The sequence below is a fragment of the Seriola dumerili genome, unplaced genomic scaffold (assembly GCF_002260705.1).
Source record: "Seriola dumerili isolate Sdu_G_001 unplaced genomic scaffold, Sdu_1.0 BDQW01000066.1, whole genome shotgun sequence".
NCBI classification, from domain to species: domain Eukaryota; kingdom Metazoa; phylum Chordata; class Actinopteri; order Carangiformes; family Carangidae; genus Seriola; species Seriola dumerili.
In genome coordinates this window covers 2641248-2669077 of record NW_019174321.1, presented here as the reverse complement: position 1 = coordinate 2669077, position 27830 = coordinate 2641248, and the positions used below count along the sequence as shown (strand labels likewise).

Genomic DNA, 27830 nt, shown 5'->3' with positions numbered 1-27830 from the left:
CCATCTTAGTTTACCATTTTATAATGCTAACATTAGTACTAAACACAAAGTAAAAAAAATAGTGTTGCAAGTATTTGGTCATAAAAAACTCAAAGTGTTGGACAAATTAAAATTTCAACCTGATGATGGCACTAGATGCAAATCCAAGGGATCACAAAAGTCATTATAATTTATGCTAAATGTCACTGAACCAAATTTCATGTCAAACTATCAAATAGTTGTTAATAGATATTTTAGTAAAACCACAAACGTAAACCTCATAGTGGAACCAGATGAAAAGTCAGGAGATCACAATAAAAGTCAGGTGCATTGGCCCTGGACCTTAAATGCCTGTAAAACATTTCATATTAATCCATCCATTAGGCCTATTTGTTGAGATATTTCAGTCTGGACCAAAGTGCTGGACCAACTGACAGACAGTGCAGTCCACAGAGCCACACCACATTTAGTTTGTAGAGTTTGGGACAGAAGATGACAGAAGCGTTTTGTTTGTAATGTAATGTTATATAAGAAACTGGGTTATTTTCAGACAAAAGTTTCACCTCTGTGATGGTATTCTAAGTTCACATCAGCTGGTACTCGATCGTGCATGACACAATAACTAACCCACAACTGTTAGTGCTGTTGCGGTGACTACCACTGTCGTCCTGCTCAGTGCTGCTGAATGTTGTTGCTGTACAGTGTGTCTGTTGTCAGAGGGGGTGGGGAGGGGGGCAGTAACAGCAGCAGCTGTGGATCAGATTTCAGCTGCTAAAACTGAGGCGGAGTGAACCATCTTGCTGCAGGGAGCAGCTTAATGCTTATAACAACCACAGAACGCAATCTGGGGCACCTGCAGGCTGACATCTATGTTCAAATAGTTTATACTAATATGTAGAAATTATATTTTATAAAAATCTGTCATATTACATTGTTATTAATAGTCTGTGGAGAAACCTGCAAACACTGCACCCCCTTCTGGTAAACCTACGAATGGATCCTTCCAGTTCTTTATCCAGGCTCTGAGAGGAAGGCAGAGCCACAGTCAGTGCTGGTCAGAGCTGAGTGCACTACAGCAACTGGCCTAAAACTCTGAAAAAAAAAACCAGCTTTAAATCAGCTAGAAGACGCTTAACACCCCTCAACAGCTCACCTCAGTTCACTAATCAGAGCTGTAAGGAGCTGATTTGCCTTTCAGAGAGGTGAAGAAGAGAGATTAGAGAATCAGAGGAGGGCGTGACAGGGAGCCAGCCGATCAGGCAAGCTGCCTCTGCAGGGGGAGGAAGAGCAGGCTATGCACCAGCCAAAGCCAGAGGTCAAGAAAAAAAGCGACAGAATAGTGAAAAGGTAGACTCTGAGTGAGAGGGAGGTCATTTGTGATCTGAGCCAGAAAAACAGAAACCAGCCTCTCTTTGTTGTTGTGTGGGCCACCGTGCGGGGAGGAGGATGTGAAGGAGAGCGGCAGGGAGGAAGGGAGGCGACTGCAAAGAAAGACAAGAAAATGCTCTCAGAGATGATGAGCAGGAGGAGCTGCCAGCAGCAGCAGGATGGAAAAGAGGCTCCACAGAGGGACGCTGCCAGCCGCAGGAAGCACTGCTGGTCCAAGAGCTGCAGGGGGCGCCCACAGGGGCGGAGGACAGGAGGGGGAGGGAGGCCAAGAGGGCGCAATCACCACCATCAACACCCTCAACGTCATCATTTCCATCATCCCCGACACCTCCAGAGGCCGGTGATGTCGCTCCGACCCATTAACGTTAAGGGAAACAGAGCGAGGGGGATGAGGGCCCCCAAGAACACCAACCAGTTTCTGATGCACGAGAAGTACCAGATGCTGCACATGCGCTCCGACTCAGTGGGAAGCGACAGCGGCAGCAGCTCCGACAGTGACATGGAGCTCACTGACATGGACTCATACCTGGGCGTCCTGGAGAATGCCAGAGGAGCCCTCCTAGACAGTCCCAACCCACACGGCTCAACAACGCCACCAGGACAGATCCTGGTACTGCACGAGGACAGTCTACATCTGCACAAAGACAGTCTGCGCCTGCACAAAGACAGTCTGCGCCTGCAGGAGGACAGTCTGCGTCTGCAGGAGGACAGCATGCAGTATTTCCCCTCTGAAGACGACCTGATGCAGAGCCAGAATTTCATGCAGAGAGACTTTGTTGAGTTCTGTGACATCCTGACATCCTGAAGGGAAACTTTCAGGGAGCCATTTTGTTCCCAGCATTGTGAGACTCAAACCTCAGACTTAACAGGTTTGTTCTGCTTCATGTTCACAGAAAATAAAAACATCTCGCTCTTATTTAAGTCATTTAGCCTTAAAAGTTGAAGAATCTGCTCACAGACTGAGATAATTCCATTAGTTTCCAGCAGGAATAAACTTTTTAAAAATATGTCTTTTAAATCAAGTGTCATTTTCTTAACATTCCTGCAGTGATCTGCCTTACGGTGTCTTTTTTTGAGGTACTAGCACTGATCTTTAGAAAAACAACAAGCAAAACTGCACAGAGAGAAAGTGGAATTATCTCACCCTGTCAGCATTTTTCTGGGTTTAAGAAATAACTTTAACTAAATGCAAGATTAAATGACTTTATTAAGATGGATGTTTTTATACAGTTCATGTTTGGTTCATGTACAATGTGTCCCGGTGGTGTAAAGTGCTGCCTTTCTGTTGTTGTTGTTGTTGCACACAAAGGGAGATGGGCTCGGTGGTGGGAGTGAGCCCAAACAGCCAATCAGAATCGTGCTGACTGGATTAGACTGCAGAGGATTGGCTGATGCAGACTGTCATTAACAAAAAGGCCTTTTACTGTACAAAATAAAAAGACAAAACAAACAAATAAATATCTTATTGATGTAACAGGGGCTGAGTGATCTTTGTCTTTGTGGCTATAAATGAGAGTGATGAGTTCTTCTTGAAGCGTTAGCAGAGTCAGCAGGGCCATTGTGTCACTGAGTCATCAGGGTAACTCAGAGTGACACAGTCAAACCATGTAAAAAATAAATACTCAGTGTTGCTCACATGCATTGCAATACCAGGTTACATGACAATATGTAGAGTGGAGCAGTAAAGAAAAACAATACATTGTAACATTAAATATACAGAAATAAGAAATCAAACACTTTTTGAGTTGCATGGTAGATGAATTAATAGATTATGTTAATTTCATTTTAATTTCATTTTTCCATCATTAAAAAAACACAACACACTTTTCCAGATATTCACAAAACCTGAAAAAAGAAGAGAGGAAAACAAAAACAGAGTCCAATATGAGTCATGTATAAATATTTCACCTAGAACAATATTAACAGCTGACATCTACTACAGCAGTTTTAATTATCATGCGTATTACTCCTACAAATACATAGTCTCTCTGTATTCTTTGAATAAAAAGTTTTTTTCTTAATAAAGTGAAATGCATTTCTGAGTATCTCACTTTATCATGTCCTCATCTTGGCTCCAACATACCAAAATTATGTAGATCCAAAAGAACCAGATTTATGAATTTAGACAGAACTTTTGTATTGTATTAAACCCACGCTGGTCTCTTGTAAGGACAGACACCTATAAATAGTCTGGTACGTGGCCAGTTAGGCATTCATATGCACCGCCGCTAAATACTTAACCCTATATTAAGATTGAACCATTTTAATGATTTAAAATCTTCTACACCTAGCCCAAGTAAGGTATTGTATTGTATATTGTAAATAAAAATGTTAGCTACTTTTCATCTTATTTTGTACAAGCAGTATGTTGCTGCTTAAAGTAATAGAAAATACATATAGAGTCAATTCTAGATTGTATCACAGCCATATTTTCTTGTAACTAGCATTATTATAATTGCATTTGTCTGTTCAGAGATTTCAGACAGCAATCGACACAGGAAAGAGGCACGGTCATTGTTCCTGCACTCGGAGCAGTTCAAGTGGATTATATAAAGTGAAGTGGGCTGGTCACTCCCACTCAGGACGGCCAGGGAGGTGTAAGCCTCTTTGTGTTTGTGTGTCATAAACTAATAATGGTAACGGGTCAAAGTAAGTTCTTAACTCCGGTTTATCCTCATGCTCTTTTATTCTGCTGTCAAAGTCAGTGAGCAGTAACTACAGAAACAGTGAGAATAAGAAATTAGTGCTTAAAGTTTTCCAGCTGATGAGCGAACTCTGTAACAGACAGAAAGGTTGCAATGTCTTGTATATAACAAAGATACTGTGCTCTGCCTTTAGGCAATTTTCAGGGAGTGTAAGAAGAAAATGCAGCATCTAGAAGCCAAATGTCTTCTTTCAGCTGTAAAAAAAACAACAACTTTATTTTGATTAATAAAATCAACAGAATAATTTAATGTACAATATAAAACATTTGGAGTTAGCTGGAGCACACCTAATCACCAAATTCCTCCAGTGTCGGAGGCTGTAATGGTAGTTACAGCTAATCTGCTCAGCAAGGTGAGCAGGCTGCTGGCTGCTAGATGCTAGCTGCTAGCTGTTAGCTGTTAGCTGCAGGGCTACTCCAGTTTGTCATTGTAGCTGGATTTAGCCATTGCGTCATTCAGTAATGTGGAATAACAAAGCCAACTACCAAGACTTTATGATGATATTTTCTAATAATTACATATTACAGTGCAGCTTGGGAGAAAAACTAAATTTAGCTTTATCTTAAGATAAGGGGAGCTGTGGTGATCTCCTCTGTTAGCTTTAACTTCATATCTTGCATTAGCTCGTTAGTGTTTCTGATTTAGTATGCAATTATTTAGGAATATGCGCAGTAAATAATGAAGGTATGAAAACACAATTGTAACTTGAGACATTCAGCTATGGCCTACAGATTAAACAAAAGATTAATCAAAACTATCAGGATCTAACAAATTTTAAGTGGGTTTTTAAGAAATATAGAGAAAAAAAGAAACAATGAAATACTGAGAGAAAGTACTAAAGCATGTCAGTGACATGGAAATCACAGCCATTATCTTTTGACATGATTGATGAGTTGCTGCAGATTTCATTATGTTCATTAAATGGTGCACTGGAGTCTCGAGCTTTTAAGGTGCCTTGAGTTTTGGGCTCTGGCACAGGTTGCTAATTTAGCAGTCAATGTTTTAATCCATTCACATTATTACAGTGAATAACTCACACAATCTTAAATTAATAAAAATCCTAAATGTCACTCTGAAGACCGAGCTATGAAGACAGAAGACATATGTGATAAGATGTGACTTCATGCCAGCAGCAGGGCTAACCTGTTCTGACTGACCTTTGACCTGTAGATCAGCTGACTGGCTCATTTGGCACAGGGTGAAATCCATATTGAGGGTGTGTTAACTAAGAACACACACACACGCGCGCACACACACACACACACACACACACACACAGACAGTCACACTGACCTTGTTTGCACTGTCTCTTATCACACACACACCAACAGTTCAGTGCCTTGCTCAGGGACACTGCAGCAGGTCACAGCTGTTTTGTCTCTGTTGTTTCTACTGTAGCTCCTGTTTCCACTTTCTGCTGCTTCCACCGTCACAGTCAGCAGCAGCTTCTAGTTTGAGTTGTTGTTGCATAATGCTGCCTCTGAATGGTCAGCTGATACTGCCAAACAGGAAGAGAGAGTGAGCCGGCTCTCTCTCACACACACACACACACACACACACACACACACACACACACACACACACACACACACACACACACACACACATTTGTTCAGCTATCTTTGTGAGGACACTCATTGATTAATTCCCAGCCCCTCACCCTGACCTTAACCAACACTACACTGATCTAAAACTTAAACTGGACCTCACATTGTAAAGTCAGTGTATGTGTACACACTCACACACAGACCATGGCAGTAAGGAGGTGTGTGTGGCAGATTATGGAAAGCAGATCAGTACCCTGCAAACACTTCCACAGCTAGCTGGGCTAATGCTAATCTGCTGACACACACAAAAACATTTGTATGTGTCTATACTTGTAAGGACCCTCACTGGTATAATCTATTTCCTCGACTAAACCTTTATATAAAACTAATTCTGACCCTGAACTAAGCCCTTCGATAGACTAGACAAAATGTCCTCAGTTTCCAAATATATTTTTATAACTCACTTTCTAAACATGAGCTCACTGTCAAAATCTGAAACTTACATAAGTCCTAACCTTACCCCAAACCTGAAAACTTGTCTTCACCTTAAAATATGATGACTTACATAATAGGAACTTCCTTTTTATCCCCATTAGGAAGACAAGTCACCATAATGTGACTTAAACAGATTTAGGTCCCCACAGTATGAGAAATAACTGGACCACATACACACACAAGTGTGACTGGTTGGTGAAGGGGCAGACGTCCAACAACAAGTACAGACAGAGTTACTGTATGAACTACGGTTAGAAAGCTCCCGGACACACCCACACTCACACACACACACTGGTTGTTGAAATCTGTGAGACTGCGAGTTGTGAGTTTAAATAAAGTTAAATATTGTAGATGTGAATGATTATCTTCTGTCTTTTATGATCCTGAATCATGTCAGTGTGTGTGAATAAAGAAAGAATAACGGGGTGGGGGATGGGGCTCAACTGTGAAGTTAACTTGTTGATGATCAGATAAATAGTTTTGCAACTAAAGCTTTTGAATAGACCACGAAGTATGTAAACAGCTGTACCCCTAGTATATGAGAGTTGAACATATGATTACAGGGCTAACATTTTCCACATACATGCTGAAATTCTCTTGTTATTTTTATTCTTTTTTATTTTAGGCCGTTATAAGAGACTGACTGAAACTTGGTAGAGAGAGATTCAACAAAGGTTCCCCTGCCAAATCTGAAATGGGGATGTTGTGGTTCATTATCAGGTTCTCAACTCACAAGCATAATATAAAATACTGACATTATATACTGAAGAATAATTATGTGTGTAATGTATGGTGACGTTCCCATGAAAAATTTCTTATATCCACGGTTAACAGCCAGTGCAGCCAATCAAAGTTCCCCAAAAGGACATTTGTTAATCTTCAACTGACAAATTCCACTGATATTTGTTAAATGCAAATACCTAAAACTCCAGAACTGGAACGGGTATTTTCGTTAACCAAGCAGAACACCAAGAGACATAAAATAAGCAAACAATATGGTCTGGTAATAACCTGGCAAGACCAGGCTCTGCAACATCAGTCACATGTTTGAATGTAAGTCAGAAAGGTTCCTTATTTTTATCATTACTCATTTTTGATTTAACATCACTTAAGTTATACAACATAATACAATATAACACAATTTTTAACGACCTTTAACAAACGCCATTTCCCACAAACCCGACGTTTTTGACGATTTAAGTTAAGACTCGTCAGAGGAGGTGGCCAATGAATCGAGGGGCTGCTGCTAGTTCATGTCTTTGAAAACAGCAGTTGTAGGCCAGATGTTTTTAGACAGCAGAGGTTCATTTGTCAAAAAAAGAAATCTTCTAATAGCAAGTGCTGTGGTGGATGTCAATTTATCTTAGAATATAGGACACACATCTTATATAGTAAAGTAAAGTAAATGTTGACGTTTTACATCCCCCATCCCTCTCTCTCCCTCTCTCTCCCTCTCTCTCCCTCTCTCATTGTTTCCTACTAACAGCTGTCGGCAAAAAGGTTAAAATAAAAAAATGAGAAAAACAAAATCTCCTGTGATGATTGATTGACAGTCCACACCTGTCATCACTGAGACCTGCGTCAATACACCAGGGCTGTAACAGACTGAATTTCTCTGTAATATGGGAGACACATAAGGAAACACTATTTGACTAAGAATTCCCCAATCTGGATCCAAAGTTGAGTCATGTTTACTTCTAACCAAGTTGATACACATGAAGACTTGTAATGCTGAAACCCTCTGCGAATAATTAATTGCTATTAATAAGAGTAAGAAATAAGAGTAATTCAGATATAAGAGGATGGAAACAATGAACTTTGTAAGTGTTTTAGATGTGTGGAAAGACAAGCCATGGTCACGCCTGGTGTTTCCTCACAGGAAGTGGAAATGAAAAATTCTCCAGAAAACAAATACATAACCAAATGATGGAAATATTGTCACATTTCAGACCATCTGCAGTGAAACCACCCTGAAACTGAGAATACTGGTTTGCTGTTTTTCCCAGCAGAGCTCTTAACCAATCAGAGAGTAACCCCAGTCGTTGTGGTTCTGTACCAAAAATCCAGGACGAAACCTCCATTACCTCAGTGTGTGTGTGTGTGTGTGTGTGTGTGTGTGTGTGTGTTTGTGTGTGTGTGTGTGTGGGTGTATGTGTGTGTGTGTGTGATTGGGTAGGGGGGCATGTGTGTTATGAATAGATGAAGTGAAGGAGGGAGGAGGACTAGGAGGAGTGGATGGAGTTGGATAGTAAACTCAGTTTGGAGTGGAAAAGTACAGCCGTCTTCTCCGGGGGTGGAGACTTCTCTGTTGAGTACACAAACCGGCCAATCAGATCACAGAAAAACACATTGACTGACAGCAGTGCTCAGCAGCATGACAAACCAGCAGTGGGCCTCCACCTCTGAACTCTGTCTCTGTGTAAACTTTAGTCTCATGGTTCTGATGAGAAGCTTCAGTCTCAAAGTTTCTACTCTGAAGTTAAACAGGATTTAATGTAAAAAAAAAAAGCTTTAAACTCCAGAATCAATCATTAATCATCAATTAAAGATGTTGAAGTTCATACGACATTCACATTGGCAGATCTATAGGTACCAAAAGAGTTGTGGGGTGGTTTTTTTTTTTTTTTTTTTTAAAGTTTAATGTCAATCAATAACTTGTACTGGAAGCTACATTTTTGCACATTTCTAGTAGTTTTCTCAAGAAAAAAACAACTGACACATTCACCATCCGCTAGACGGGGGTGTTCCTCTGTTGGTGCAACTCTGGACTCCAGGCAGGGCTCATTAAAAAAAAAAAAAATCATTCATACCAACTTCCATTAACACAATGACCACATTTTGATTGAATTACGACCCTAACACTTGCACATATTTGCACTTTACAGCCAAACTGTTCTTAAAGGAGCTATTTGTAAGTTTTACTATTGCTACATCGCCAACTTTAGCATTAACAGCTCTTTACTTACATGTCCAAAAGAAACGTTGCAAATTCAGCATCAAACTTAATTCCTCTATTCGCCAAGAAAGTCACTAAGGTCTTTACACCTGCCCATTTCTCCTGCATCCAACACGTTGACTAACATTTCCCAGATCTTGACATGTGCCGCTGTTATGAGATCATCAACACCCTTCGCTTCGTCTGTGAGTGGTCACAATGTTTTAGCTCATCTGTGTATTTCTGCTAAATGTGTCTTGATTCTCTGCGTACCTGTGTGAGCCACGTCAAAGACACATTTCCATCTCTGCACTGATCTTCCTTGGATTTAGGGAGGTTTACTAACCTACTGCTAAATCACTTTGCTGATCTGAATGGCTTCCTTGAGTTCAGTTCAGATTTCCAGTCACTGACTATGTAATTCGTTCACTTTATTCCTCCATTCAAATGCATTTCAGTATGTACGTCAGTAAGTGAAGGCATCACCACTGTGACGTTCAGGGCTGAGTCAGACTGTCTTTAAACTGCCTCATTTACTTTGGTACAGAATATGCCCGTACAAGCACTGCACATGAAGTTAATGGCCCAGCGGCCTCTTGTTTACCACAGATTATGTTTGACATTATCAGATTATGATTGTTTTTTAATGAGCTTTTAATGAGCAGTGAGCAGCTCCATTGCTGAAAGCTACTGAGTCACTCAGTTCACTTTGAGAATCGGTTGACGAAACACTTTTAAAGTTTAACAGAGGTACATGAAAGTACTAACAATAAAGCACAATTTGAATAACTTATTGTCTGTTTCTTCAGTAATACAACTGCCTCATGTATGTTTTCAACTGCGCTATAATATCAGGCTTAACTAACCAATGCTGCTCCTTCGTGTCTTCTTCATGGATACTGAGGATGTTGACTTGTTAGTTTTAGCCTCAGTCTTTTTTGCATCATTACACGGTGCTGAGTTAGCATGATAACAGCTGTCAAACACATATTTAAGACGAATGTTATTTAGCTGGATATTCAGCTGACACAATCTGCTGGTGGCAGTTTTCAACACTGACGGTTAAAATGAGAGACTGCTTTTGTCTACTTCAGTCTGAAATCAAGGGCCCATTGTTTCAGTAAATCTTCAAAAATGTCAACAGCAAATCTTGACAAACATTTGTTGTAACTGCTGTATGTTAAGAGAAAGTCCACACTTATTTTACATGTAGCCTACAGTACATGATCACAGATGCTGATGTATTTTGTTAATAATACAAGTGATTTGTCCAATGATACATGATACATACTGTGAGCAGAAACAATCTTTTTCTGCTCAAAACTATTTGTCTCCTTGGAGTTGAAAGTTCAGTTCAAAAATTTCATTAAGCAAAACAACGAAGCACTAAAAAGTTTGGTTTCCTGGATTGAATGTGTTTAATCTATATGTGAACAGAAATGGAAAAAAAAAACAGTGTGATTTTGTGTAGTTACATGTTAAAAGTGTTTAGTGACTTCCTGGAGTCTTGTCATGAGGTCGCCGCATAACACCAGATTAGGTGCTGCAGAGAAGCACTGGGACGGTTCATACACTGATTTTTGTCAAGATCTAGCACCGACACATAAACTCATAACGTTTCGATTTGTGTACTGATTAAATAAACTAGATATGATGTGCTGAGAATGACACACACACACACACACACATTCCTCATTAACGCACATTTTCATAAACCAGCCTCCAGTCTTCAACATGTCATGGAAAAGCTGCCAGGTCAGTGGACCAGCAGGAAACAGTTCACACATCCACAGTGTGGGAGCCTCGCAAACTGTACAACACACACTGAGGAGATCAATTCAGGAGAGCAGAGGGAGGGAGTTGTTATTCTGGTAGCATGAGCTCAACTTATCTCTGTCTCTCTTTCAGCAGCGTGGTGAATGTTACACAAGACTGAGAACACACACACACACACACAGAGAGAGAGAGAGAGAGAGAGAGAGAGAGAGAGAGAGAGCAGGATGACAGACACACACACTCAAGAGTTGACAGTAAGATTCATGTTGAAGCGACATGAAGAGAGAGGAGGTCCACTCTTGTATTGTGACATACCAGAGGGGACACTCAGAGCCGAGTGGTCGGTTGTTGTATGTTTTATTTGATCCGTTTTTCTAAATGAATCCTGGTATGTGAATGCTGAGGGTTCCAGCTGGTAGAGGTCACAGCTCCTCCTGCTGGTCCGAGCTTCACAGCAACGACTTCCATCTGCTTCACAGACATCCTGACAACACACAGTTTACATCTGAGGAAGTGCAAATTGTCCATAACATGAATAATAAATACTTGTGGCCACAGTGTAATCAGAATAATCTGGTTATCAAATTTAATGCAGTAAACCACCTGATGTGAGATAATTACTTCAGTATTGTTTTTTTTTTTATAGGCTACACTTTACTTTAATATTCCCTTTCTCTGAACCAAGGCTCATGAAGGATAATCAACAAATTACAAAGTGAATAAGTCCAAGAAATAACATGTGAGTTCATTTTCACAAATTTGGTATAAGTCAATAAATAAATGGAAAATGTGGGACGTGTGGTGGTGGGTAAATGGAGTTGCGCAGCATGAAATTGTGGTTATTGCACTCACAGCAGCAAGAGAAAAGTGTGCATCGTTCTTCAAGACAGCCATGCTGTCGGTAGTAATGGATGCAAAGTCAGTGATAAATAATAAAATAAAGTAACATTTGCATCATATCTCATGAGAGTATCATCGGTCAGTTGGTTGTAAAGAGCTTATTATAAAGTAAGCAGCTGAGTAATAAGAGTGCTGCAGTGCGTGTACTCAGTTAATACCCAGCTGAGATCAAAGTGTGTCAGATGTACCATCCAACAACACAAACAATACAACCGTTGGTGTGTAGGTCACGTCTGACACGTATTTCATGTGTGTACTGTGACGGTACACACAGGGGAAGTGAAACAGGAAACCTCAGCATCTGATTGGCTGGCAGGGACACACACAGACCTGCCTGGTTTCACAACATCACAGAGACACCGAAGCCCTCGTTCAACACAAGTCGCCTTTCTTTTCCTTCCTGTCGTCACCTTCTCGTGAACAAAAATGCAGCAGTGTGTTCGGTCTCGACATGTAGTCTGATTCACATGCAGCTCTCCAGGCAGCGGCTCCCCTGCAGACGTCAAACTAAAACTGAAAATCTGTCTTTTTAGACACAAGTTCTTCTGAGCAGACGTGGCTCAAAGCAACTAATTCTGAGGATAGAGATAGTTCATCAGATATAGGTAATATAGGGGCTGACCTAATCACTGAGTATAACAAGATATATTTAAAGGATCGATGTGAATCTAATGTTTAAAGCCATTCATTTGACATAGTTCTGTTTAGTAACTATGGATTAACTTGACAGCAGATTAGATAGAATGAAGAATAACTTCCCCCTGAGGTTAATGTTTAATATGATAAAATATAAGTAAATGAACTTTAGACGGACCAAATTATTTCAACCTGCAGAGCTTAAGGTCCTTTTCCCTTCACTGTGTAAGTGACATCGATTGTAGATCCAGTTTGGCTCTGACCTTGTGCTGAGGTGGAAAAACTCACAAAGACGCTGATAAAGACACACACCTGGTCAGCAGCCACACAGATACACACTGTTCAACTTCTGTGCTTGTAATGCCCCTATTCCTTTTATTAACATTTCCTTTTTAAATGTTACAGAAAGTATCTCAGCAGCTCCTCTGCTCCTCTACCAGCTACAATACTGCTAATCTGCTGACACACACCAAAACAAAAAACTGAACCTGCGTCTACCCTTAAACCTAAAACCACATCTGAACCATCACTCAAGCCTTTGAAGAAGTGAGGACCAGACAAAATGTCCTCACTTTCAAAAGAGGTCTATTTTAAAACTTCTCTCTCAAAAAAGGTTTAAACTTTTCAGAAATGTCCTCACTTTTCAAAAGTCTTCTCATTTACCCAAATAAATGAGACTTTGCTGGTCAAAAACATCCTCAGTCTAAATGGTTTAAAGTCAAACCGATCCTCACAAAGGCATAAGAACAGAGGACACACACACAGAGCTGAGGGCAGCTTTAGTTTTAGTTTCTCGTCTGATCTGGTCTCAATTCATTTCATGTAAACGTTCAGGTTCACTGCAGTTATCTCCATACTGACAGTGTATGAATTATCTGAATACATCAGAATAGTAACTAATAAAGACATAAATACAAAATACAAAGTTGCAACATAATTTGAACTTAAATTAAAATGATTCAGCTTTAAGCTTTTCAACCGGGTCGTACAGTGAAATTAGTTTTAAATGTGACGTTCTCAAATTTTCAAGGTAAAGATGAACCTCTGCGGAGAGGGGAGCAGAAGTGCAGTGACCGGTTTCAGATCAGCGTCAGTGAGAAGTGACAGAAACTGTAAATGCTCCGACGCCCCCTTCTGGTCAATCAGTGTCATTTAAACCAGGAATCAGTGAGAGGTTTTCAGTACCGTCTGCGTGAGATGAAAGAAGATAAAAACATACTTTTTTATAAAAATCTGAACTCCTCTGTTGATGAAATGATCACACAAATGCAGCAGACATGTAGATTATTTATATTTCCATGAAAACATGGAGTCTGTGGTTGGAATATTTCACTCAGAGTAAACATCTCATAGCTTCAATGAAAAGCTGGAACATCATGATACACAATATACAATCTATGATTCTGTCAGACAAAGTAGTTGCAGCTTCTTAAAGTGGGAATAAAAGAAAACCGGGTGTTAAGGAGCAACTCAACCCTAAAAACCAGAAGGTGAGATCTCACGGTGAAGACACTCGGTCCTCGGGAGGCCAGACTGCACCCTGTTCTGTAGTGATCTAAGTAATGAAGGTGTACATTTTTGCAATACTTTGAATTATAAATTAGTCAATCTTCATTTTTTAAACGCACAAAGAAAATAAAATCAGTTTAATAAACATGAAACACTGAGTGAGCCGTGTTTAATTAAGGTTTTTCATCAGATCAGTCTATAAAAGTCTATTTTCTTTCCTTGTGGTGTGAGTGTGTCCCAACTTAACATATGCATCCTCACTGTCAGACATTAAGAAATGATCTCAATGGTCATTAATTAAAGCTTCAACAGCAAAAAATATGTTTTGAAATTCATCACTGGTGCAGCCTGTGACAGAACAGGAAACACTCTTCTTCTCTTAAATCATTACTTACGTTTTCTTTTCAGCTCAGCTCCCTCTGTAGAGCAGCTGACAGTCATCTCAGAGGATTGTGTCTCTTTCTGTAAATGTCTTGTCAGGTCTGAACGAAGCTGTGATGAACATTTAACTGTCTGAATGACAGACGTCTTGATGGAGCCTGAGATGTTACGGGTTTAAAACAGGTTTTACTGAATCAGTCCACTCTCCTGTTCTCTGTCTGTCCGCTCTGCATCACTGTTCTTCTTCTTCTCCTCCTCCTCCTCCTCCTCCTCCTCCTCCTGTCTCTTCTCCTGCTCCTTCTCCAGTTCCTCCTGCTCTTTGGCGTCGGCCTCCTTCAGTTTCACTTCCACGTCCTCAGGAATCTCCACCTCCATCAGGTTCTCCATCCCCTGCTCCGGCTCATCACCGATCAGCACCTGGAGGGAGGCGACGGAAGCAAAGAGGACAGATCAGTATCAGACTTCATTAGGTACCCCTGTTTAAAGCTAATACAGTCTTATACAACAGACCTGCAATAAACCACAGCTACATGAAGGTTATAATGTTCAGGTTTCCTTGAAACTGTGTTAAATTCGAATTGTTAACTTTTAGAGTGAGCAGCAAATCAAATACAGCCTTCATTCATTACATTATTTACACGTGTGCTTTTCCTGCTTCAACATGTCAAAATGACTTTTGTGAAAAAGACCTATTGTGTTGTGTTGTGTGACTAGGACTGCAACTAACGATTATGTTTGTTATTGATTTATATGTCAGTTACCTTTTCTATCAATCACAGGTCGATAACGTTTTAGAAAATAAAAACGTGTGCAGGGTGATAAATTCAAATGTCTTGTTTTGTCTGATGTAACAGTTAAAAACCCAGATGTTCAGCTCAGTGTTATGGAAGACTCTGAAGTCTTTATGCCACTTAAAACCTTTGTACATTAGCTTGGTGGGTAGATCCCTCCTACCTGGACCAGTTTCTCACAGGCTGCTGCAACATAGACGTCCTTCTCCCAGCGGTGAAACTCTCGCATGATCGGATAAACGTTCTTGTCTTTCAGCGTCTGCCGGCCGGTCTTGGTGGCTGTCAACTACACGAGTGACAAACAGTGAAGAGCTCAGCAGGAAAACATGGGTCTATTGACGTGTGTGTGTTGTTAGTCTTTGAGTTTGAGTTTGTACCAGTAAGAGTGTTTCCACCAGCATCTTTCTGATGTCGGGGTCTTCATCTCTCTTCTTGTCCTCTGGGAGGTACTGAAGATCCACAGGCAGACCTGAACATCACATCAACTTCTGTTAAGAGTCAGAAACATGGGAACTGTGGCCGGCTTGTTTGGGCCGAGATAAACTAAAAACATTTTGTTTGGAAAAGAATCTGAGTAGGTTTGTATTGAGACTTGTGTCCATGGCAGGTGGACTCTGAGCAGAAACAAATTAAAGCCAGAATGGTCGAACTGTGTTCTTGCTGTTTTGGGTTGCTGGGTTCTGAAAACCTTCCTCAAACTGCCATTTGAGACCCAGTGGGCTTTAATATTTTGTATTGTTACAGCTCAAAAGTTTTATTTGGAGAGAATAGAAATCTCCCTCCCCTCCTTGTTTTACGAAATGGCTCAATGACTGAATGAGAACGAAATTAGAATTAAGTTTCTGAAAAGAAAGTGGAGCCAATGAAGGGCCTTTAAAACGGGCTGAGTAGCACTAAGCATGGTGAGGAACCTGAGCTTCATGGATAGAAATGTGTGGAGTGCCCCTTTAAATTTACTCATTTAGAAAGACAGCTGACAACTTGTTAAACTGTTAGTAAGTTTCCTCATTTCTGTTGTGCAAAGTGTCAGTATAGTTGCCGAGTAAGTTCAACACTGACAACATGGTGGAGACACTTAATGAATACAGTGCATCGCACCCTGTGTGAATTATGAAAAAGTGAAACGGTTTACTATTAGAAACACATTCTGACCGTCATTTTCTTCCTCCGACAGCTCCTCTGGACCGGCCAGCGGCAGCAGGAGGAAGGGCAGGATGTCCACAGCGTCACTCAGCAACCACTCATGATGCACTGGACAGAGGGAGGTGAGGTCAGGATCAGGTGACTGGACGTACTGTTACGTTTTACAAAGACGTTGCTGAATACCTTGTGTGGCATCTCTCAAGTTTCTCAAGTTGTGTAATTAAACTGCATTTGAAGGTCTCAGTCAAAGGTGTCATTTCACTCCAGCTGCTGTTCTCACAGTGGACACAGTGGGAGGAGTAAAGCTTACATATGCATCTTACAGTGCATTTATGCCATTTCAATATGTGGCTAGTCTATTTAGTCTTAATGTGATATCAGATAACCAGCTGATCCACTGATGAAACATCAAATGAAGCTGGATTTACTTCTGTGTTAAGAGGCTATGTGTGTTGGCAGCTAACGCTACACCACAGACGACATGTGCCTCCTCAAAATTGCAACAACACATTGGGGTTACCAAGTGGAGACTGCAAGAACTGTGATCGGCTGATTGCATTTTCTCCTCCAAGATGCTGGTGCAGGTTGATCAGAGTGAATACAACATGACGCAGGTTGAAAACCCATGTGTGTGTCTCACCGTAGTCAAAGCAACAGTTGCGCAGAGTGCCAATGACTCCTCCCCTCCTCACCGCTGATGCCTGGTACTGAGTGAAGGACAACAACCTCTGGACTACACACCTGCAACACACACACACACACACACACACACACACACACACACACGAATATTAGAGGTGTAAAACGAGTGGATCTGTCCTGAATGTGCCAGAAACATATTTATTTAATTGCTTATATAATATAAGTATTGGATGGGATACAGTATCTATATATATCAGTATCTGCAGATGCCCCAAATTTAAGGATTTGGATCAGGATGGGGGCCAGAAAGTCTTGATTGGGAGGCCCGCAGCTGTGGCCCATTGATGTAAGGTTCACATAGTGAGTGTGGTTAGCATGGCGAATGCAAATGAGAAACAAGAGCTCATATCAGCTCATATTTCTTCTAGCTCTCCTCAGTCTCAGTCTCAATTCTCACTGACGCTGTAAGGAAGCGCAGGAGGTGGGAAATGTGAAAAAGGGAATTTGTGGATTGTTAAAGCTCTGCCCACTTTTACAACTGTGCGCAACTGACTGACGGTTTATTACAGTTGAAAAGTTACAAAATCCTCTGTCTGACCATCAGCTCACCTGTCCTTATCCATCACGTAGTTTCTGGCCTCAGGCAGCTGTGTCAGGTTGGACAGCAGAGGACCCAGGTAGTGGAGCTTCGCCCTCTTGTTGTAACCTTCAGTACAGAAGATCTCCACCAACTGGGCCAGACCCACCTCCTCCTGGAGGACCTGAAACAGTAAAGTGACATTTTAACTCTTGCCATCCAGCACTTTGAGGAGGGCACAAGCAGGAGCCCTTGATCTGATCACCTCAGAGGTTTTGTGGATCAGGAGCTCACTGATAAATGGTAGAGTCAAGTTGTATTAGGCTTTTAGAGTGAGTAGTGACGTGGAGAGAGCAGCAGGTTAACATGGGAACACTGTGGAGAATTTTAAACTGCTACTTATATTCAGCATATGGTATATCTATTGGTCTATCTTAAGTCTTTCTTCTAATTTTTTTCTATTTATTTCTCTACTGTATGTAGTCTATTCACTTACTGTATAGAATTTAAACTTTAGTTGTGTTGTTTGTTACCTACATCCTTGTTTTTCTGATTTATATGAAGTGGCTACTGCAACACTGGAATTTCCGTTTGGGATTATTTCCTACTTTCCTTCCTGCAGAAACAGAATGTGTTTTCATGTGGGGTCCAGTCACTGCCTTCCCATGGCACCCAGCTGAAACCTGTTTACACAAGGTAAAATATCTAGATCCATCACTGCGACCCACCTTGAACACAGTCTTGCAGGTCTTCTCATGGCGGGACAGGTTGGTCAGGATGGTACAGATCTGATCAGAGAACAGGTACTCTGGATCCATAAGGTTCTTTAACAACACTGGAAGAACTTTAATATCTGCCACCAAAACCTGGGTGAGACACAACCAAGAACACACACCTGTAACGTGTTTGTTTGAAATCAACACTGAATCATCCGTGTTGTTTTGTTCTATTTGTCAAATGTCAAACATTCGTTATTCACAGGAGACACTCACAGATCAGTCACTAATAATCAATAATTTATCTCTACGAGTTCATTTAAACCTCACCTGGTGCAGAGTCTCATCAGCTGACAGGTTGATGAGGATGTGGTAACAGTCCTTCACTATGGCAACAGAGGGGTCAGAGGTCAACGTAAACAGGGCAACAAGTAAGTCAGGTTTAGAGTGGAGGAAGCGGCAGCCATCCCTGAAAACAAACACATACACACACAAAAAGAGAGAGTGACTTAGTTTTGCTACTTCATGAGTCGGATCAAACGTGAGCAGGACTAACCACTGATTTATTTTATTTGGACCCCAAACAACTATTATTCCTAGGGTCCATATTCAAAGAAAATACATTTAACAACAAATATTTACACTTGCATCCAACAATAAAAGTACATCAAAGCCACAGATACTGTGCGATAAACCTCAAAACAGCACAATTTAAATCGTGTCAGGTAAAACAGAATAGTAATAATAGCACTATATTGCAAAACAAGCTGAAGAAACTCTTTATTGCTTGTTTATTTTGCTGATCTGTCGTCAAAAGAAACCTCTAAAAAACTGTTTTTATACTTATACCAATACCTTTATAAACATTTAGCATTTGTAAGCACAACCTTGACACCTTTACCAATAATTATGAGATACACAATGTTATTGATAGCCAACATCATTAATGGAGTAATCATCATCCTCATTATCCTACCTGTGTCCAGACAGTCCCAGGATGTACTCCGTGACCTGACCTTTGACATCAGCACGTGTACCAAGGGTCAGGAAGGAGACCAGCTCAGCAGCCTCAGAGTCACTCAGCATCTTTCAACTGTGTCTGATAAACAGCAACAACACCCCAAACAACCATCAGGTCACAAAACAGTGCAACATACGACTGATATACTTACTACCAGCCCAACAAATGCTCTTCAAATACCACAAGTAAAAGTGCTCATTAAGCGGAAAGATGGTTAGAAGAGACACGGATATTACATAATTAGATTTTTTAATACTTAAGTATAAATGTATAAGCTGTATTTTACTGTTGTAGCTGCTCAAAGTGAAGCTAGTTTTAACTACTTTGTATGAGGTTTGGTATTGAAGTCCAGTGGTTCCCAACCTAAGGGGTCAGGCTTCTCCGAAAAGAGTCATTAGACAAATCTGAGGGGTTGTGACAAAGAGGAGGGGTTGTGATGTGATTAATTGGGCAGCAACAAAAGAGAAAACAAGTTCTATTCAAATTTATATTACTTTATTTTTAAAACTTTTTTCCAATTCTTTATTTTTTGTAAAATATTGGATATTTTTACCTCTTTCTGCCTTGAACAGTTATTCAAATGAAAAGATGTGAGAAGTTTAAAGGGGACACACAACTCACAGACATCCGTCAGCCACAACTAGACACTGTTTACTGTCACAAGCCAAAAAGTTTGAACTTGATGGCACCTTGTTTACTTGGAGCAAACAACCATTTACAATCACACAAATCTTATCAACAAGTGATAGTTTCCCATCCACTGACAGTGAACTGTCACTGAGCTATTATAGCACCATAGATAAACTTATAACCTGTCATGCAAAACACGTAGAGGTATTATAATTATATTTATGACTTATAGGTGTTACCATGCTGTTACAGGAGTAACTCTCCTGTTTACCGTGTTATACAGCTGTTAATATTTTATACAAATACAGAAACTGTGCTTTATATTAAATGCGTCATTAGTTACAGACTCAGAGATCATGCGCCATGTTTTGACTGTGGTCAGTTTATCCTTCCACACTGTCATTACACTCGAGCTCTATGTCATAAAACAGCAAATGTTTACCTGCTGTTTAACCCAATACAACCAACATAGTAAAAAGCTAAGGCTACCACCTAGCTGTCGTTTACTTCTTCGCATTCAAGTACTTTCTTATTTCAGAAGTAGTTTGCTAAACATAATGTTCGATAGAGCTTCTTAAGTCAAATACACCCAAAATGTTTTAGCTACTTTACACATAGGGTCGAAGTTTCTATGAAACTAAATTTTCTGTAAGTTTTCTGTAATTGTTAGCTAAACTCTTCACTGCATCCTGAATCACATATTGGTGTCTGTTTTTAACTATGTACCATATGCTAGTAAGATTTCTTACCTTTCACTGGCTATAGGAAGTGTCCAGTTTTCATTTCGTTGTTATACGTCTTTTATATTCCTTTACTAGCATTAGATATCGTGTGTACGGTCTCAGGGCACATGTGGACACTGCCAACTGCAGCTCAGATTCCGGGTTGGGTGCCTTTTTCTTCTTCGTGTTCTATTTTCGAGCACCTTAAACGGTCTGGTTGGGTGTTACTGCCCTCCAGTGTAACACCGAGCTAACTGACACTGCCACTAACGTCTGATTTTATTTTTCCCTCTCATCAGAACAAAGGTTTTCTTTTTCTTCTTCTTCTTCTTCTTCTTCTTCTTCTTCTTCTTCTTCTTCTTCTTCTTCTTCTTCTTCTTCTTCCTGGCATTTTTAAATGTATATTTTAATATATCATTTTCTTATTGTTTTATTTTATTTTAATTATCATACTACTATTATATTTCATGTTATTATTATCTTGTTATCGAGGCTTATGTATTTTGACCTTCTTTATGTTTCTAAACTGGAGGTACTGTTGTGTTCATTTGTTCTGTTGTTTATGTGGAATATTTGAAATAAAGAAATAAAAAATTGATTGAATTGCATATGAGACGTTTGCCACATATTGGTATATGGTTCCTGATGACGTCGCGCAGGTCATGAGAGATGGCAAGCTGTGATTGGTTGGGGACCAACGTGTAGTCAGTCATGTATCATAGCCAAGTCACGACAAAAGTTTAACTCTAAAATCATATAATCTGATACTATCCAAGAAACATATAATGTAGTTTGCTACTTGTTGATTTCAGTCTGGACCAAAGTGGTGGACTTTGACACTGCCATCTCTTGAACTAATAAAAATCTGCTTTGAAAATATTTTAAGAGGAAGGATCAAGGATTCTCACAATGTGTAATAATCTGTTCACAAGAACTTTAAATTTACAGCATTCGTAACGACACACACACAGAAACAGACACAGACAGCGGAACAGATTCCAGTTTGTATGTGAGATATACTTAACCTTCCAAACTACTTTATTGATATATTGAAAAAAAAAAAAAAAAACACATACAAGACATTCACATAGTTAAGTCTTATCAGCAACTGCTCCCACTCACTCCAAACGTTGCATTGAAATGCTGATATAATTGCATAAACGCTCACGAATGTTGCCTGCACTACAGTACAGTGTTCAACTTCTGATGAAAAGGTAAAGTTCAACCTTTACTGACTCACCACCCTAGACAACATTGGGCACTTTCCCTCACACACAACCATCAATGAAGCAAATGCTGCCGAAGGTTTGCGCCTTAAACTTAAAAAAAAAAAAAAGAAAAAAAGAAAGAAAAAAAGAGTCAACTTGTCCGACGCAGCATTTTAACATTTCAGACGTAGTGATGCGAAACATTTCAACAATAATATAGCTGCGGGAATGACCTCAGCCCAGTGTTGATGTACATGTGATTGTGTTTACAGTCTTCAGACATGCATTCAGAGAAGTGTTCCTACATGCAGATCCGAGGCTGCTGGGTAAAAACACCGCACGGGGCTCTTTCCAAAGGATAAAGGTCAGACACAGTGAAGGATGCAGACTGAACAACTCTACTGCTGCCTCACTTCCAACGTTGAAATATTTTATTTTTCACAACACACACTATTCTTGTCGCACAGATTTCAACATTACTTCAATAACTTTTCAAAATAAGACTTAAAAAAAAAAAAAAAAAAAAAAAAAAAAAAAAAAAAATCAGCATCATAATTCAGAAAACATTTCACCAAATGTGTGTAGACTGGAAAGAGGGAAGAAAAAGATAGAGTGTCAGTCTGGATTGTAAACAGATAAAAATATTCAACAGCATCAAGAAGTTCACCACGTGCTGAAGTGGATCCCGGTCCATGTAATAGACATACAAGCCCCACTCCAGGTCAGGCAAGGATTGTATGAAGCATTTAGATGACTCAGCATTTCTTGCTGGTAATTCTGGGTTGCCATGGTAACTTTTAGGTACTGAATGTCGTATTTGCAGCAGAGTCTAGATCTCGGCATGGTGACAAGACTGTTATGTTCAAGACCGAGAAAAGGCGTCTGAAGGCACTGTGGAGTCTGATTGGCAGACAGAGATCAGCTGGCGGCCTCTATCTGTTGGCTCAGGGCGGGGCAAGTCCATCATCAATCAACATCATTATCATCATCATCTTCACCATCCGTCTCCTCGCCGTCTTCACTCAGCCTTGTCTTTCCTCTTGGCTGTGAACGGGACTTTATTGGCTACCGTCGAACCCACCGTGGAGACGCCGCCGGCCACGGCAGACACCCCACCCTTCACCAGCCCCACACCCATCGAGGGAACTGTGGTCACAGCCGACTTGGTGATCTCCAGGCTCTTGCCGCCCACCCAGGCCACTCCACCCACCGCGGCACCAACGACGCCTTTGGTGACATTGAAGAGGCCGCCAGTCACCCGCCACATCATGCCGGGGGGCGCCGCCACATGGTCCTTACTAGAGTCTGTAAACGAACCAGACACACGCATGAGTTTTCCACTATCACACACACAGCTGCAACTAAGACAAAGACAATTAATCAATTATCCAAATAATTGCTGATTCATTATGACGATCGACTCATCAATTAATTGTTTCAGCTCTACTCGCACATGAATCCCTGCGCTGCTGGACAACGTCTAAGAGATGAAATAACCTGCAGACATGTAACGACATGTAGAGAGAACCTTGTTGCTTCGTATCGGCCAACTAACTACTTCTACAAGGGTGTGGAGATGAAATCTATCCTGTTTTCTTCCTGTATAATCATAATGGAGCCCACTTTAATGTTTAATGTGATATTCTACATTTTTCTTATTGACCACACATCTCATAAAAACACCCATTTCAGCAATGTGTTAGTCCATCTCTCAATGCTTTCTGACTTCCCTACCCTGTCTGTGGCAGTCAGTCCCGAGCCCAGTAGTTCCTACTGAGGATGTAAATCTTTAAAAATACCTCACAAACATACACTTTTATTTAAAAAAGGGCTCAGATATTTCCTGAAACAGCTGGTCACTGTCACTCTAGTAGACATTACTAAAGCAGGGGGAAATAGTGGATTTGTTGGGGACTATTTTCAGCCATATATTAAGAGACATTTGTTGTTCTAGTGAGTATTTACAGCAGCAGGACAGTGTATGTTGGACTAAATCCAAATAAACTACCATCTGTTCATGGTAATCAGGGAACACGTCAACCAGTGCAACAGTGTGTAGCATTGATGCATTTTTAATTGTTTTTGGACAATAATGGAGCTCTATGGCACAGAGGAATAAGATCTATCAGGATTTGGACATGTATACTATAATTGTCAGTTGATCAATTTGTTGTTGGCTTTGGTCTGCACGTGGGATTTATTGACATACAAATACAAATATAAAATATCAGCAGACTTATCCATTGAATTTCTGATATTTGTCAGTTCAGTGAACACAGTTTGTCCGCGTGTTGCCTGTGATGCTGAGAGGTCAGCTGCTTCTGAGGACAGTGACACTGTAGCACAGCTCCTACTAAGTGCAGTCTGAACAATAGTGGCTCCCATGTGCCGCCAATGTCTCACACCTGGTGTGAAGTCATGGTAGAGCTTTTAGAAATAGCACCCGACCCAACCCAAACCCTAAAGACCAGGTTTCCCCCGGCTAATTGCTGAGGCTGTGAAATTCAGGTGTCAATTGTGCTAAGTTTAACAAGACTAAAAGTCCCAAGCCATGCTGGTGACTGTGAGGCTGTACTTAGGCACAACAGAGCTTTGAGCTAAATGCCAGCATGCTAACATGCTTATGTTAATCAGGTATGATGTTCATCATGCACACCATCTTAGTATGCTAAGATTAACTTAATATTAGTTCAAATTTGTTACGTATAATTACCATGAGAAGAAAAGCACCACTGAGGCTGATGGGAATGTCATCGGTTTTGCAGGTGTTTGGTCATAAACCAAAGGGCTGGACTAATTATATATTTGACCTGATGACATTAGATGAAAAGTCAGGGTCACTAGAAGTGGAATATTTGAATGGATAAGTGAAAACTTTCACCTGTTAGTGGTGCTAGAGGGAAAAAAAAAAAATCAGGATTCATTCTCTGGGCACCATGAACGTACGTACCACATTTCAAGCCCATCTGATATTTGTTGACTCATTTCAGTCAGGACTAAAGTGATGGACCAACTGACCGACCTTACCATCCCTAGAGCCATGTCGCTGGCATGGCTAATAAACACTGACATGAGACGAAACTCTTGGTATTGGGTGTCGTAGGCGCTAAATCTGTGATTTCTTAACAACTGCCCTGAAGGGCTCTGATCTCTACAAGTCACCTGGTGAGTAAACCGTCATTCGACCTGATGGGAATGCTGGACAGAATCACGCTTCATCCAATAACAACAGTGATGTTGACTGAGAGCAGCATGGTGGGTTAAACTGGTGCAAAGCGTCTCAGTGTTGGGACACAAATAGCAGGTTGAAGCTGCAGCAACTTTTACACAAACAAACATATTCCCCTGACAAACCAACAGTTACTGAAATAGCAGCGGGCAACATGCGAGCACAGATTGCACCATATTCCCTGCTGATGTTTCAGCGTTTAGATGCAGCCCAGGGGGGGGATTCGCTACATACCCTCTGCAGACTGGCTGTAGGCGGGTTCAGCTTCGTCCAAGGCCACGCTGGTCCCCGGCTGGGGCTCCACGTTAACGTTGTTCACGTTCTGGAAAACACAGGAAAATCCCAGACTTTCTTTACTCTGAATAATAATACTCCGTGTGTAGCAGTGACTATCAAACCTGTCACAAACTGAAATCTAGCATCAACTATCCAGTCACATTCATTAATTGTTGGCTTATTCTCTGATCAGATCATTCCAGATTTCAATAAAATTTTTTGCAAATTTTACACTATATTTTATTGAGAGAACTTTTAATTAAGCATCATTCTGTTATTGGTACTCAAACTCAGGTATTGTATCTGTACTTGCGTCCCGTCATTTCATACCCGGCCCTACTTATATGACAATGATATTTTTCGGAAGTCATTTTTTCAGCTTTATTGCCTATATACTAAAATGATACTCAGCCTAAATGTACCGTATATCACTTTAGTATCTTTGAAAATTTTAAATCCAATTAAGTTATATCGGCCAGTAGTAAATACAAGATATCTTGATATGGATCTTTATATTTTGTCCTAAAAACAGAACAAAACCCAAAGATATTCAGTTGAGTGGCTGATAAAAACCAGCACATTTACATTTGAGGAGCTGGAACCAATGAGTTTTGAATTTTTGGATATTTGGCTGGAAAAGAAAACAGCTGAATTTTGATGATAAAAATTAAATCATTGCTGATTAATTTTCAGTTGATGGGTTAAGTGATTAATCAACTCATTGTTTCAGCTGTAACACAATACCAATAAATATACAGTAAGCTGATACCAGCCTGGCTGATTTGTTTTTTTAAATTGTATAAAGTGTTTTTTAACCCTTCTTAGAAAAGCTGGCTATAACAGAACTACATACCTCTGTGTGCAGTAAGTTGAATGCAAAGCCCTTTTAATTATGTCCTACATGTAAAACACAGACTCGTGGCCTCTCTCCCCATTTGTGCTCTTGTCACAAAATTCTGGCATGAAGTCTCATGCCAGACTGGGTTGAATCCATTATCATCAAGGTCATATTTAGATTTTATACATACACATAAATATAAATAGGAAGGGAAATCTCTTTCACACCCTGTCATTCTGTGCAAAAGTATGAAGCCATTTTAACTGAAGTACAGATACAATTTTCTGCCTCTCTAGCCGACTCTGGGTTAGACCTGAATATATAATTATCTGGCACACGTATTAAACTCCAAAAACCTGGGGCCCCTTATTCATCTCAACCTTATTGAGGCAATTTATTTAACATTGGTTCTTTTTGTTTTGTGCATTTATCAATTTGTGTGCATTTTCTTTTTTCAAAATAATATTTTACCTGAGTTACTCCCTTTTTTCTCTTATGTTTTATATTTTGCTTGTAAAATACAATTTGATTTAGTATAAGAAAGACCCAACAGGTGGCCGCAGCACCAGAAGGAGATCCAATGCACTGGTGGACAAGCTGTAGGTCATTGTATTTAACCTATTTGACCTGTGACCCTTCAAATTAAGAGATGCCTCCCTCTTATCGCAAGTCGGTGAGAAGCTACAGAGTGGTGAATACTGCAACTAAACCATGGCTCTTTGATTCTAAAATGTCATGTATTTAGACCATATTTCACACATGTAATGCAAACACAGAAATTTTATTTCGCTTTGAAATGAATCACCCTACCCCCCATTTTTTTTCTTGTGACCCACAAAAAGGGGCCCAGTCCCAAGGTTAAGAGCTACTGCAGCAGGTTATCTGTGTTTCTGATAAATGTTACCACTGTTCGAGCTGGAAGTCAAATCTAATAAAAATGTTGGATTTTTTATATTAAATTTTGGCACTGCTGGATCAGAGTTTGACAAACATTTGCAGGAAGCTGTGACGCCTCCCTTTAATGATGCTGGACAGAAAATGACACTTATTTTTCAAGGAAAGCAAAGAGGCCACATCTATTAAAGGGGACACTACTGGTAAAATGACCTGTTTTTATATTCAAATTCCACATAATCACTCACACAGCCGACTGTTACAAAACTGCAGTCATGCAACTTGCCTAATGTTGAAATCCAATCACTCACACGCAGTTTGTGAACCACATTTTCACACATTTTATTGTTAAAAAAAAAAAAGATGCTGATGAGTCCTTACCTTCACCATTGTTCCCTGTGTTTCTCTCACAAACACACCTGGCAGAGAAACTTGAGCCTGGAGTAGCTTCTGTTTCAGCCTCCGAGCCAAACTCTGCTCTAATTTAAATAATTTCTCTCTCGGTGAAACCCGCTGCTCTGACTGTTAGCGGCCTTTTCTGCTCGGTTTTCACGTCTTTATCGCATTAATGTACAGCTTTCTAACTTCTGCTCACTCACAGTTACAGGCAGAGCTACGCAGGTCTCTTTTCACCCTGGTGGTTCTGCCGACGTGGCGCCTTCACCACAAACACACACACACACGTACACACGTACACGCACACACACTGGAACGCACTGCGCTTCCGTTTAGAACCTTCAAATTAAAACCCTCAATATGGCGAGGTGGACTTCTTCAGTTTTTGGAGGTGGTACAACGAGTATAAAAGTGAATCTAATGTGCTGGACGAGACGTTAGGAGTGAATAAGAATAAAGTTGGTAGAAGACAGGAAACTGGTCTTTGTTGTCATG

The 27830-nt window shown here is 40.4% G+C and overlaps 3 protein-coding genes across 4 annotated transcripts; 1 reads left to right on the top strand and 2 right to left on the bottom strand.

Moving 5' to 3' along the window:
* Window positions 1–1038: 1038 nt before the first annotated feature.
* On the top strand, window positions 1039–3179 carry LOC111219429 (coiled-coil domain-containing glutamate-rich protein 1-like). The gene has a single exon (XM_022742107.1). It carries the CDS (start codon window positions 1481–1483, stop codon window positions 2171–2173), a length of 693 nt encoding a protein of 230 aa, XP_022597828.1. The 5' UTR covers window positions 1039–1480; the 3' UTR covers window positions 2174–3179.
* Window positions 3180–12683: 9504 nt separating this feature from the next.
* Window positions 12684–20648, bottom strand: hgh1 (HGH1 homolog). Of its 2 annotated transcripts, XR_002665015.1 has the most exons (11): window positions 20522–20648; window positions 19098–19220; window positions 18452–18590; window positions 18134–18271; window positions 17438–17589; window positions 16827–16927; window positions 16196–16294; window positions 15421–15512; window positions 15207–15329; window positions 14267–14669; window positions 12684–13550 (listed from the first exon to the last, which is right to left on the bottom strand). XR_002665015.1 is itself a non-coding variant. In XM_022742064.1 (10 exons), the coding sequence occupies exons 2-10, from the start codon at window positions 19205–19207 to the stop codon at window positions 14439–14441; spliced, it is 1185 nt and encodes a 394-aa protein (XP_022597785.1). In that variant the 5' UTR covers window positions 19208–19220; window positions 20522–20648; the 3' UTR covers window positions 13632–14438. The 2 variants fall into 2 exon arrangements, 1 of the variants encoding a protein (XP_022597785.1); XM_022742064.1 differs by lacking the exon at window positions 12684–13550 and having other exon boundaries at window positions 13632–14669.
* Window positions 20649–22235: 1587 nt separating this feature from the next.
* Window positions 22236–27591, bottom strand: LOC111219432 (transmembrane protein 263-like). The gene is made up of 3 exons (XM_022742110.1): window positions 27321–27591; window positions 25166–25253; window positions 22236–23007 (listed from the first exon to the last, which is right to left on the bottom strand). Exons 1-3 carry the CDS (start codon window positions 27327–27329, stop codon window positions 22721–22723), a joined length of 384 nt encoding a protein of 127 aa, XP_022597831.1. The 5' UTR covers window positions 27330–27591; the 3' UTR covers window positions 22236–22720.
* Window positions 27592–27830: the final 239 nt, after the last annotated feature.

Bases quoted from the DNA above. Each gene is read 5' to 3' on its own strand.
- LOC111219429 (XM_022742107.1), top strand. From the start codon at position 1,481: ATGCTCTCAGAGATGATGAGCAGGAGGAGCTGCCAGCAGCAGCAGGAT.
- LOC111219432 (XM_022742110.1), bottom strand. The intron at 23,008-25,165 runs GTATGTAGCGAA...GTTCGTTTACAG, and splicing joins CTACAGCCAGTCTGCAGAGG to ACTCTAGTAAGGACCATGTG.
- hgh1 (XM_022742064.1), bottom strand. From the start codon at position 19,207: ATGCTGAGTGACTCTGAGGCTGCTGAGCTGGTCTCCTTCCTGACCCTT. The intron at 17,590-18,133 runs GTGGGTCGCAGT...TTACTGTTTCAG, and splicing joins CCTGCAAGACTGTGTTCAAG to GTCCTCCAGGAGGAGGTGGG. The intron at 15,513-16,195 runs GTCAGAATGTGT...TGTGATGTTCAG, and splicing joins GTCGGAGGAAGAAAATGACG to GTCTGCCTGTGGATCTTCAG.